General features: G+C 38.6%; 1 protein-coding gene across 2 annotated transcripts in view; it reads left to right on the top strand.

Annotated features, from left to right (window-relative positions):
* Window positions 1–6,528, top strand: part of LOC101845908 (protein OS-9) — a 26,879-nt gene extending 20,351 nt beyond the window's left edge. For both annotated transcript variants that reach the window (XM_035968887.1, XM_013080666.2), the window contains exons 17-18: window positions 542–654; window positions 2,591–6,528. In XM_035968887.1, coding sequence (XP_035824780.1) covers window positions 542–654; window positions 2,591–2,707 — 230 coding nt within the window. In that variant the 3' untranslated portion in view covers window positions 2,708–6,528. The remainder of the gene's footprint in view (window positions 1–541; window positions 655–2,590) is intronic.
* The last annotated feature ends 6,871 nt before the right edge of the window (window positions 6,529–13,399 follow it).

Below are 13,399 nucleotides of genomic sequence, written 5' to 3'. Positions count from 1 at the left end.
AGAGGAAGAGGGAGAGGGAGAGGGAGAGGGAGAGAGAGAGAGAGAGAGAGAGAGAGTTCTCATATTGAGCTTTTTTATGGGGGTGGGAACTGAAAAATATCTGTTTCTCCAAAAATTTTTTAAAGATATTACATACATTTTTGGTACACTTATAGCTGAAACATTATCCTAGTGAGTAAAGCAACGACTTTTACAAAAATAATTAATAAAATTGATTCCATTGCAAAGCTAATCAGTTGCCACCTCCCATTTTCTTGATGTCAAAATGAAAGAAAGTACACCCCTGTAAACACTCACCCGAAACATATTTCACCAACGTGGCTTGACTTTATTTTGATTTGTGCTCATCGACTCACTTGAATTCTGAATCCTTTCTTTGGTTTTCACAAAAAGTAATACTGTGTGCATGTTGAGTCCTTCTTTTCCAAATATTATCATTGGCCCGCTGTTCAGATGTGCTACCCCCAAATTTTGAAATTTTAACGAAATTTCAGTGTTTGAGAAAGCATACCGTGAAATATATTTTTCTTTTTTTTTCCAGATTCACAGCCTTTAAGTTTTGATGCCGATCACTCCTTCCACAAAGATAAAACCGTTCATGTGATTCAGCAGGAAGATGAGAATGGAAAAACAAACAGATTTATTTTTGTCGTTGTAAGTTTCATTCGTTCATCTATAATGCTCTTACTTTTAACGAAACAGGTTGCCCACTGTTGTAGGCCTTTGTATTCTTGAATGTGTTTCTTATTTTGTCAATTTAATAGACCTGCATGTTTGCCGACAATCGTCTGAAATCCGACAATGGCAACCCGACCCGCGAACCGGCCGATGCTTTCGCTAGGCCCGCCTGTATCAGTCAATGTGCGTAGTGCGAGGCTTGGCCGACTGCCAGCGACCCCTCTTTCTCCCGTCGGCTTCGTCGGCACTCTCGTTTTCGTGCCGACCGCCGACGCGCGCACCGCCGACTGCCGACGTCGGCGTTTCCGACATAATTGTCGGAACCTAAGTAGAAATGCGAATACGAAAAAGGACGACAACTTAAATTATCTACTTTTAGTTTCGTGCTCGAGCGGCCATTTTGAATTTAATTTGTTGACTAATTCAATTGTTCAGATCGTGTGGATTCATTCAAGTCCGACTCTCTTGTTCTAATAGAATCTAGATCTAGATCTAGATTTATATAGATCATTATAGACCTCAATGGGGGATTCATATTCCAATTCTATTGTTAGACCTGCATGTTTGCCGACAATCGTCTGAAATCCGTCAATCGCGACCCGACCCACGAAACGGCCGATGCTATCGCTAGGCCCACCTGTATCAGTCAATGTGCGTAGTGCGAGGCTTGGCCGACTGCCAGTGACCCATTTTTCTCCCGTCGGCTTCGTCGGCACTTTCGTTTTCGTGCCGACCGCCGACGCGCGCACCGCCGACTGCCGACGTCGGCGAATCCGACATAATTGTCGGAACCTCAGTAGAAATGCGAATACGAAAAAGGACGACAACCTAAATTATCTACTTTCAGTTTCGTGCTCGAGCGGCCATTTTGAATTTCGTTTGTTGACTAATTCAATTGTTCAGATCGTGTGGATTCATTCAAGTCCGACTCTCTTGTTCTAATAGAATATAGATCTAGATTTATATAGATCATTATAGACCTCAATGGAGGATTCATATTCCAATTCTATGGTGTCAAACCCTATCATAGGTTGTGCTGTAATATTAATATTGGTAAAAATAAGCATTTCATCAGGTGCGTGAATTATTTATTTATTTAGATCTAGAATAGATCTAATTCTAGATCTAGATCTAGAATCTAGACTCAGCTGAGTCCCTCTGTTCGGAATCGGATGCGGATTTCTAGTTCAAGGCCTATTCCTATTCACTTGTTCTACAAGATCTAGATCTAGGTCTAGATTTATTTAGATTACTAGATCTAGATCTATATAGAGGATTCATATTCCAATTCTATTGTGTTATTGTATCAAACCCTATAGCAATGTAGATGTAAGCCATATAGATCTAGAATCTAGATCTAGATCTATATGCTCCTTGTTTGTTTTGGAGTGGTTTTTTAATTTAAATTTATTTTTTTTCCATTTAGGACTTGTTCTGGCCCTTTTACATGAGGCCCGTTGCAGGTTCTTTTTGGGGGTAGGGTTAGGGTTAGGTCTCTTCTTTATTGTGTTTGTTGGGGTAGTCGCTCATTACTCGGATGTCCTTCCTTATGACACCCACAAAGGCTTTTTTTTTAAGGGAGGGGTTGCACAAAATTTTCAGACAATCTGGTTTAGGCTCACATGCAGGTCTAATTTAACTCAATCTTACGTACATCATCATTTCTGTGCAGCAGCTTTGTTCTTCTTCTTTTTCTTCTCCTCCTCCTCCTCCTTTTCCTCCTCCTCCTCCTCCTTTTCCTCCTCCTCCTCCTCCTCCTTCACATTTTTATTCTCCCTTTTTGAAAGTATTCTTTTCATGAATATATTATTGACTTCTCTAGATTTTTCTTTTCCTTCTTAAAAAATCTTTAGTAATCGTTGGGTTTACACAACTGTCATTTTTGACATCTTTTTATTGATTTTCTTTCCAGGGATTTGACACATTCAATGACGAGTCGAGTGAATCAATGAAACAGAATCAGCTGGAGGAAAATTACGGCTTCGTCTATGGGGAAAAGAAACAGAAAAAATCTCCGCCAGGCAGCTGATAGTGCTATGGTAGCACTGTGTAGACTGTGTTACTATAGCACCGGTTAGACTGTGCTATGATGGTATTGTTTAGACCGTGCTATGGTAGCACTCTTTAGATTGTGCTATGTTTTGGGGATGGGATGGGACGCGAAAGTTCAGAATAGCCCTCTAGTCATATGTAATTTCGATTGCATACATACTTGCACGATCCTTGCCATTGTTTACATCACTCTTTGAGTCATGTGTACAATGGATCAGTGGAATGTGGCTATTCTTTACTTTTGCGAAAAAATAAAAAATCTTTGACATTCTTCAATTCCATGTGGTGATATGTGGTAATGGTGTTGTTATATTTATTTGAGTGACTGGCTCTGTTACATTGCTGATTATGTTGTAGTTTGAATGAGGTGTGCATTTTGCTATCTCAGATTTGGTGCGTGTTGCTGAGACAACGACTCACAAAGAAATAAGTCTTTGCAGGAGAGACATTCATTTTGGTACTCTAAATTTGTACTTGTGTGGGATCCAGCACTATGTGAATGCAATCGTCTATTGTTATTATTTTTATTACAGTTATTATGATTATGACTATGATTATGATTATTTTATTATTTGTTGATGTGCTTGTTACTGAAATCAATATCTCTCCATTTGAATATTGTCGGCCAGCTGTTCAGATGTCATCATCTGCCTCTTTCGCCCAGGTATTGGGTATAGGGAAGAAAGAAAGTTTCTCCACCTGTCTCTGTTCTAGGTGATCTTCTTTACCTTCTGTCAGCTGTGCTTCATATGCCTGAGATCTGGGCGTGCCCAATCCCCGGCCATGTTCTTTGGATCTCCCTGTCTATCAATCGGTTGTTGTTTTGTTTTCCTCCATAGAATTATATATTTCTGATAGAGTTGGATCAGTGGATTTTTATGATCTTTCTCAGACAACCATTGATGAAGGACTGAAATTGTTTACAATCTGCTTTGATAGTTTTCGTGTTTCGGATGGAAAATCCTGATCTTTGCACTTGTCCTGTTGCTTCCTGATCTCCAGACAGACTGTAATTGTTAGAAATCTCCCGTTGCTTTTCAGATCCTGGTTTTATACAGCAGACGTTGTTTATTCAAGATAAATGGATATTTATTTCATTGGAAGCTAGGTAAATAAATCAGCTTTCAGATGATACCAGTAACTCCACATGCCCAAAAATTGACGAGTGCCTGATTTTACCGCGTTGAGACACATTTTTAAAAGACTGAAACAGTTTATTTTTCTCTCCTGAAAAACTTTCCTTTCTGGGCACGAAACAATTGAACAGTTTGCCGACGCTTGAGCTTAGACTTAGAGGAGGCTAAATGTGGGGGATGTCTTTTAAAAAAATTTCAGTAACATATGCTTTTTTGCATCTAGTATTACAACATATATACAGTTGATTGGTTGTTGATAGTATCAGATATAAGGTGAGCTTAGCTTAAGTGTTATTGGGGGTGAGGAAGAGCTGTGTGAAGATGATGATTGTTAAGCAAATGCCAAGGCTCTTTTTTATTCCTTCAAGTTCAAGATGGCAAATGCAGAAAGTTTTTCTGATGTAAATCAACCCACACCCCCCTCCCGTCCCTCACACCCTGCAGTTTTGTGACATTCTTGAGACCCTCATGGAAAGGGTTTCAAATATCTACCCATTGTCACACCCCTTTTATGTTCATGTACATCTTGTAATGTTTTGAAACGCACATATTATTATTTTACCAGCACTGTGGAGGAGAATTTAGTGCACTTCATATTCCACAAGAATCTGGTATTTGTTTCAATTTCAAGGCATTGGCACTCATATGACCTTATGCAGTTGCGAGCGCAGTAACTTCTACTATAAAAAGAAAGAAAGAAAATTTTTTTAGGGTGCACCTTATAATTTGGTGTGCAATTTTAGCAACATATTAAATTGCGGGTCAAATTTGAATGGAAGTGTAAAGAGTTATGATTTTTTTTCCTTTCCACTTTGTCTCTTTGCCAATTTATTATGTCAAACTTATGATGTCCGTGATGTGAAGAAAGTTGTTGTCTTTGAACACAACTGTGGCCTTGAGTGGTATCGTACTGTTTAGTTTAATTTTCTGGCTTTGTTTTCAGGAGATGTTTTTAATCCAACAAAGAGGAGAAATATTTGTAATGAGCAAAAGGGAATTAGGTGTTAATTGCAAGGAATATCTCCAAGATGTTCCCCCAAAAATTTACTACATTTTTTAAAGCAGACTTTTTTTTTGTTTGCTTGTTGTGGGACAATGCTTTGGGTTTAAGGTCAAGACCCTGAAAGATTGTTTTTGATATCGATATTATTTCCGTACCGTACATTTTGATTGTGTTATTTTATTGAATTTGTAAGATGTAACTGGGAAATAAGATATGATTTCAAGGAAAGGTTCTGGAACTTTTTTTTATGCTTATTGTTTTTGTGGTCTTAGCTAGTTGTTTTACAGACAAGGCATAATTTCTTTGACCTTATGTTCCGCTTTTCAGTATTCTTTAAAGCTGTGAGGTGCTGATCTTCAGCTTGTATATTATTTGGTCTGCCTTGCATATATTAGTCAGACGGTTTTAATGTGATGAATATAATAGAAGTATGTTTTAATTCATGAGTCACGTACAGTGGAGTCTGCTTAAACAGAAATCTGTGGGACCACTGTATTTTCTTTGGTTTAGGCGAGTATTTGGTTTAAAGAGGTGGATCGAATCAAATAAAAAATATCAGATTTTATTTTCATTTGGTGTACTGCATGTGGATTAAATGTGTTTGGTTTAAGTGGACTCCACTGTTGATTATTCTCTTGTTTGTTTACTGAGACCAAGTTCTGACTCTTCTCTCTGTCTACCACAGGATAGTTTTGTTTGATCACTTGAGGTGATTTCTGAATCCAGGCTAATGTCTTGCATTAATTAATCATTTTCTTTGGTACTATGAACATGTTTTAACAGACAAGTGAAGATGGCTCATAGCTCTAAGTCTGTTGTTAAATCTTACAGAAAATCAAAAGGAATATCCTTTTTGTAAAGTTTCAAACCCATTCCTTATAAAGAGTGCTAGCTGGTTAGTCAAACAAGTATTTTAGTTTTAGTTTTGTTCCATTGTTATAGGTTTTTTTTACCTTTGAAAGTGAGTCCATAGCAATTGTACTGAGACTAAATCTGCTGACATCAGCGTGTGTAATGCCCTGATGAATTGAGATTATCATTGTCATCATTATCGTCAGCCTTTCTCACCCTGTGCCGGAGTATAGGCCAACAACAAGAGCTCTCCACCTAATTCTATCTTGGGTAATAGTCTCCACCTCTGTCTAGCTGTATCCCACCTCCTTTAGGCTCGAGTTTATGTCTTTCCTCCAAATACTTTTAGCCCTTCCTCTCTTTCCTAGTGGATTCTATCTTAAGGCAAGGTGGATAATATTTGTTTTCACTTTGCTCAGGGTGTATCTAATGCACTTCCATTTTCTCTTACTCCTCATTTCTATCTATTTTCTGTTGATTTGTTTGCTCCGACTGATAGGAATTTATTAGTGAACTGTGCTCCTGGTGGTTGCTGTTATTTTGAGAGCTGTGTCTAAATTTCCTGCTGCCTCGTTTGCTCAATGTGCAGTAGAGTATTGGAATATATTTTGTATTGTGTTAAAATGGGTTCAAAATGTGCCGGTCTCTCTTGTTGAATGCATTGGCATGTCTGAGCATGTTTGATGTTGAGTATATGATGACACTATTAACCAGCTTGTTAATAATTCGTTTTGCTGTCTTTGAAGTTGTCTAGAATATGTCTGGAAGGATGTTAAACTTCACAATAAAACAATATGTTTTTGCTCAGTCTGGAAAATTTAGGTTCTTGCTGATTCTTGCTGTAGTCAGTACATTCTTCTACTGTATGGAAGTAGTCTAGCACCCACATAGTGAAATAAGGACGAACACAGCAATCTTTTTGTTATGTTTGAATTTTATATATATATTATATACACTCACGCACACATATATAAGAAAAAATTCAGGACCTAGAAATCTATATTGCTATGTGCGTGCTAGACTATAGTGTCTGTGGAAAGACAATACAAAAAAACCTGTTTATTCCTCAACATTGCTCTGAAAAATATTTTGATGCTCACGATCGCTTGTGCATACTCGCTGATAGTAGATAGGTATGTTGTATCTTCTTGTGCCCAATGGATAGTGTGTGTGGAAAGTTGTTTAATAGGGAGAATCCGATTTCACTATAGTGCCTGTACTTGTGCTTATAAGCATGTGTTGTCTACACAGCTGAACTGTCAAAAATCAGGTTATCGCTCTTTTGATAAAAGTGGTGGTGGATGACTGGTGGATGCTCTGGTGTGGTTTGCTCCTTCTTTCCTGTCGATTAACCCTATCCGTATGCCCTGGGGTCATTTTGTACCTCCGGGGTTGTATTCTTCACATTTTAGAATACTTCTAGTGCAAAGATCTCTTTGAAACTTTAAGTATTTCTCAAAAAATCATTTGGACAGACTGCTATGCAAAGCGTACGAATCAGATTTACGAGTAAATTTCCTCATTGGAAAGTGGTAGAGAGTGAGAGTTCCCCACGTCGTATGGATACAATAGTAAAACACGACGTATGGATAGGGCCAAACATCTATCGGGTTAAACATCTATCATCTTTATTTCTCCTCTTTCTTTTTGTTATAATATATGTTACTCTGGCACTTACATGAACAATACTAAAACTAAAAAAGAAAGAGTGATGTGGCTTCATGGTTTATTACCTACAATAGAACTATATAGCCTACACATCGGGTGTGAGACTGAAGAAAAATAATGGATGTGATGTGTGTTAAAAGACATTGAAGTCAGAATATTGTCAATGAATGTTATGAATTTCTTTTATCCTTTATATTGCTTGTGAGGGTTTCATTCATAAAGGGTTAGGCTATTTGATTTTCCATTTTAAGCTTATTAGGAAGTGTTATTTCCAGAGTGTTGCCTCTTTGGTATACATCATCTTTCAAATGTTTCTAATGCCCACTAATTGGACCATTTTTGCTTTTATTTTCTCTTAATTTTTCATTTCACTGTTGGGTGATCTGGTTAACTGTAGCTTTATTATTTTTATTTGCAAGTTTTTGATTGAGTAGCGTCTGTTTGAAATGTTCTTACAGTTTTTCCTCCTGGGATGCCTCTAATCGTACAGTACAGCATGTACAGTACAGCATGTACATCTTTATGTTCTTCCTAAATTTGTTTCGCAAAGAGTGCATACTCCCGTGACTTTGTGTTGTGTTACTTATGGCTTATTTTCCCAGCATCTCAAGGTTTGCGTCAAATTATCATCGACAGAACGATTGTGTCACAAGTGTACTTGTAGAATGCAGTTAGATTTATATTTGTTTTCATAACCTTTACATGCTTTTGAACTTTATAAAGAGTAGCAGCACTTTACAATGACAGCGCTGTCCTAAAATCAAAAGCCCTTGTTTATCTTTTGTACTTTTGTTACTAAAATTTTAACCCATGCTTAGAAATAGAATGTTTAAGGAACTCATTGAGCATATAAGCAAAGTGAAAAGCATACCTGCCGAATTTTTTAAATCGATCCAATCTCATGCTCTTTTCGTCTCTTTTAAATTAATTTGTGAAAATAGCTTAGTTCAAGCTGTTAAGCGCTAACATTTTAGTGAGCATCCATCTTGTGACTGACTGATAAATCAGGAGTAAGGATGCCCTTTAAACTGTCTGTGGAAAAGCGTACTTATCACTAAGATTGGACCAGTTTTTAATTGTAATGAACAGAGCATGTGTTAGAGTAAATGCAACCAATATTTGGAGAATGTGGTTAAGTTGCAGAAAGTCAGACATGTTTGTGAATTTTTTTTTCTTTCAAGGGGAGTATTTGCGTTTTAGCTGTCTGGCATCCATCATCCTTATCTCTCTTCCTTCTTTTCTTTGTATGTAACGCTCTAGTAACACCCCTAATCTTTGACACTTATATGACCTATTTGTGTTTCAAGTGCCGTAAAACTGTTACTTAAACTTAACGACAAAATACAAAAACAACTCACAAAAAAATATTAAAAAACCAAACGAAACCAAACAAAAAAACAATTAAGACTCTTCAAGGTGCTCTCATTGAATCATAGGTAAAATAATAATATAGCCGGAAATGGAAAACCAGGTTGCTTATGGATTTGAACCATGTCTGGCTCACGTCTGCCACTAACTAACTGCGCTGCTGTGTCCAGTTTGCTTAAATTGTTGAAGTAGAAGGTTTGTGTGTTTTTTCAATAAGGGCTATGTGGTTGAACATGACGCAGGGAGCACACACATGCAGGCAATGAGTCATGATGAGTCATGGCGGGCTGGGCACCCAGGTCTGCGTCATTCATTTCTCCTCCTCCTCATCATCTTCATGTGTTTAGAAGAGAGAGTGGCAGGTCTGGAGAGAGAGAGAGAGAGAGAGAGAGAGAGAGAGAGAGAGAGAGAGAGAGAGAGAGAGAGAGAGAGAGAGAGAGAGAGAGAGAGAGAGAGGGCGAGAGAGAGAGAGAGAGAGGGCGAGAGAGAGAGAGAGAGGGCGAGAGAGAGAGGGAGAGAGAGAGAGAGAGAGAGAGGGAGGGAGGGAAAGAGAGAGAAAAGGGGGGGGGGGGTAGTAGAGTGAAACAGCCTTGGCTCGCATTTGGCTAAAAAAAAAGTGTGTTAGCTACCCTACATTATGATTATAAATAATAATATGTCGATGGTGTGAGATTGTAGAGGTTTTTTTATTTGCTCATCTGCTCTTGTGATACATGTACTTTTCTTTTTTCAACTTACAAGCTATCCCGAGCCACAACGTTCCATACATGTCCCCTTTTGTGTATCTAAGTTATGTTCTCTGTTTGCTTTCTTTCTCTTTCTCTTTGTCTTTCTCTTTCTTTTGCCGTAAATTACAGTTACTCTTTTTCATATTAGCGTGGGTGGTGTAGTAGTTGGGCTTTTTACTTTTCCATGCAAAGAATTAAGTGATGAAGTTTGATCTCTACATAATGTGGAAGTGGAAGATACGAATTGTTACTGATTTATTATCTCTGTCTTTTTCCGAAGGTGTATCTCACACAGCCTAAATGGCTGTGATTGGCAGGGGAGTTAGCAGCCTGCCTCCTAATTGATACACATTTTGTTGGCGAGGTCATAGAAACCATTTATAAGAATTTTTGTTTTGTTTTGGTAAATATGACTTTGCTTACGTCCTGCTTACAAGATAACCTGCTGTTGAAAAAGATGTATTTTTGTTTGTCTGTTGTATTGCGTGCCCATTTGGTGCAAACTGATCTTTAATATTTCATTAAAATCTTGTTTAAAATTTTATTATATTTTTTTCGAGTTCAGATGTATACCTACTTGTGTTTTAGTGTTGTGGTAGCTCGGTGTGGATGATTAATATGGTGTGGTTTTTCTTCTCGTTTCCCATCAAATGAAAAGAGAGAGAGAGAGAGAGAGAGAGAGAGAGAGAGAGAGAGAGAGAGAGAGAGAGAGTGCGTGTAGGCAATACAAAAAAAGAGGGATTGATAGAGAGAGTTAAAAGAAAGTAACAGGGAGAAACAGAAGAACACAGAGAAAAAGCTTATACAGGACGACATGAAGAAATGAGTGACATGTGGAGGGAAGAATATTATGCATGTGACCCCCATCTCTAGATCTATACAGTAAGCCTGGGTCAAGTACAACAGGCTTTGGATGGTGAGGGAGTGCACAGTGTATTGATCGTTTGGCTTTGGATTGCGCGACAATACGATGTACCGAAGGTGGAGCAGACTTGCTTGGGTGATAAATAATGGTGTTACGACGCGGTGAAATCGGACTTGTTGGGCGTATGGAATTATTGGTATCATTTGAAGCTCGTTTGTCTGTCTTGCTTTTGATGAAAAATATCGATCTATGTGGAATAGAACTCGAGATAATTGCGATTGAAAGAGGTAGGAGTCACCAGGTGCCAAAGTAAAATTGGGTAGAAAATGGCCACCATAGTTTTGTGACTTCCAAAGCTTTTGTGTCCCTGGTAATGACAAATTTACATTTTTTGTGCTTTTGATCGCAGTTTTTAAAAAGTAAAATCCACTCAGAAATGTGTGTTTAAATAGACAAAAGGTGTTGAGCAAAAACCCCCAACAAAAAACAACAAAAAAAACAAAACAAAACAGAACAACAAAACTCAACAAAAAAAACCCCAACCTATGGTAATAAAACACCCTCCCCACCAACCCCCCCCCCCAACAAAATAAAACAAAAACAAAACAAAAACAAACAACAACAACAAAAAACAACATTAACCAAATTGCACACGGGGAGGAAAATGCTTATTTCTTTGATTTCATTATTTTGACGAGCGCCTCATTTTTACCTGGACGCCATGGATTGTAAAGCCTACAGAACTTGTTATTGAGCGGGAATTGGCGTTATACGAACGCTATTTAATTATATTATTACAGTAGACCTTAACACACTTTGACGTAAGTTCCATCATACATTGCTACGAGTATTTTGATGAATTATCTCTCGACCAATTAATTTATTGTAATGCTGCGCCAGACAGCCGAGACTCTCCGTTCAGAGTAATCACACGTAATCAGGGCTTTTGTCTGCTTTTAACTATTAATACGGTTTGAATAAGTTATCATAGAATAGAACCTAGTTGTTTTGTTTTGTTTTGTTTTCATTTTTTTTTTTACCTCTGAATTCATTAGTTAGGTGTTAAGATGATTTTGGTTTTTATGTGTGTGTGTGTGTGTGTGTGTGTGTGTGTGTGTGTGTGTGTGTGTGTGTTTTTCAACTAAAGATTTGACGTCGGTTCAACCTTACTTCTGCCAAAAGTTGAATTATTAATAATGATTAAAGCATATCTGGAACACTGATATATCTTTCTTTTCGTTTTGGTTGTTACTGTATTCAAGAAGCATTAAAACAGTTTGTTTTTTCCGGAAGTGGAATGTCCATGGTTTGATGCTGGACTGTCTTTAAATCAAAATGTGTGAAATAATCTGCTGTCTAGCCGGCGTTTGTGGCCTAGCGATTAGGTGCTTTGTCTTCGCATGCAGAAGACGTGAGTTCTTTTTCTTTCTTTTTTTTTGGGGGGGGGGGGGGGTTTGGTAAGTGTTTTACGGCGCTTACAATTACATAAGGTCATGAGCACACGGGACGCATTAATATTTTCAGTAGGAAGAAATTTTTCAATTTTGCCCGGGTGGTGGCCGAAGCCTACTCTTATCGATTTTTGGACCACAGAGGGATCTTTAACGTGCGCAACTTACACACGGGACCTCTGAGATTTTTCGCCCTTGTCCGAGAAGGCAAGGTGTAGATCTTTCCTACCATAAGATCTGGGGTGGGCCTGAAAGACAGCAGTAAGAAGGAGCCAAAGAGTAGCAGTGGAAAGGCTGGAGAAAGAATCACAGCCCCGGAGGAGGGGGCAAAGGAGGTGAGGGCAGAGAGTGGAGACGAAAGCAGACGATAGAACATTGCTAGAGAGCAGGAAAGGGGGTGAAAAGAGAACATTTTAGAGAAGAAAATTTTCCGTTGCTCTCCGGATTCGAACACGGGGCCTATTGAATGAGAGGCGAAGATCTTAACCTCTAGGCCACGAGAGCCCCCAGACGTGAATTCGATTCCTGTATAAGGAAGTCTTGTTTAATCGAGTATCTCCGCATGTCTGTAGGTTTGTTGTACCCCACTCTGTCCCGGTTAGTCCTGTCAGGTCGCTACCCTAGAATTACAAAGTTCTATCTCCTCAGTACCTAGTTTGGAGAAATTTGACATAATTTTTTTTTCGAAAGAAATTATTTGAATAAAATATATTGATAATGACTTCAAACATTCTTATGATTTTGATATAGCAGATAAAACGTTTGGTTTCTGGCTTCATGGTTTTAGTAACTCAAAACGGCCAATAAATGTAATTGTAAGGTAGCGAGAGTCTACAATGCTTTGGTCTCCCCAGGCCTGTTATTCAGCGCTGAGACTTGGACGGTGTACGTAGAAGCTTAATCATTCCCACACGAAATGCTTCAGGGGAATTCTTGGCATCAAATGGAGCGATAAAATACCTGACACCGAAATTCCCGAAAGGGCAAATGCTGAGAGTCCCGTTTTCTAAGCTCAATAGAGCTCAGCTTTGCTGGGCTTGTCATGTCGTAAGAATGCCTGATATCAGAAATTCAAAGGCGGTATGCTATTCCAGACTGCCTTTAGGGAAACATAAAGCTAGCACACCAAAAAAGCTCTTTCAAGACACCCTGAAAAAAGTCTCTGAATGACTTCAACATAGTTTTTTCGACGTGACAGAGCATAGCTCCTGGCAGACAAATCAGGAGAGCAGCAGTCACAAGGGGCAACAAGTCATAATTATGGAGGCTCCAAGAATAATAAACGCTAAAACCAAGAGTGAAGTCCGCAAGCTGCTCACATCCACAAGGGAATGTGGAGCTTCTGAGAGCTCAGTTTTTGGGAAGCTTTCCTCTGCCAGAACTGGTCTCATTGGCCATAGCAGAAGCAACGGATCATCCTAACTTATAATTCTTCTTTCCGCTTGAGAAATATTCTCCTCTACGGATGCATTGGTCATCGCCAGACATTGACGGACGAAGTAGGCCTATTTATTATATTGTGTTTACGCACGCGTGTGTGTGCATGTGTGTATGTGTGTATGTGGTGTGTATGTGTGTGTGTGTGTGTGTGTGTGTGT

Source organism: Aplysia californica, unplaced genomic scaffold (genome assembly GCF_000002075.1).
Source record: "Aplysia californica isolate F4 #8 unplaced genomic scaffold, AplCal3.0 scaffold00094, whole genome shotgun sequence".
Taxonomy (NCBI): domain Eukaryota; kingdom Metazoa; phylum Mollusca; class Gastropoda; order Aplysiida; family Aplysiidae; genus Aplysia; species Aplysia californica.
Note: the sequence above shows the minus strand (reverse complement) of the source record. Positions and strands in the feature narration are given on the sequence as shown.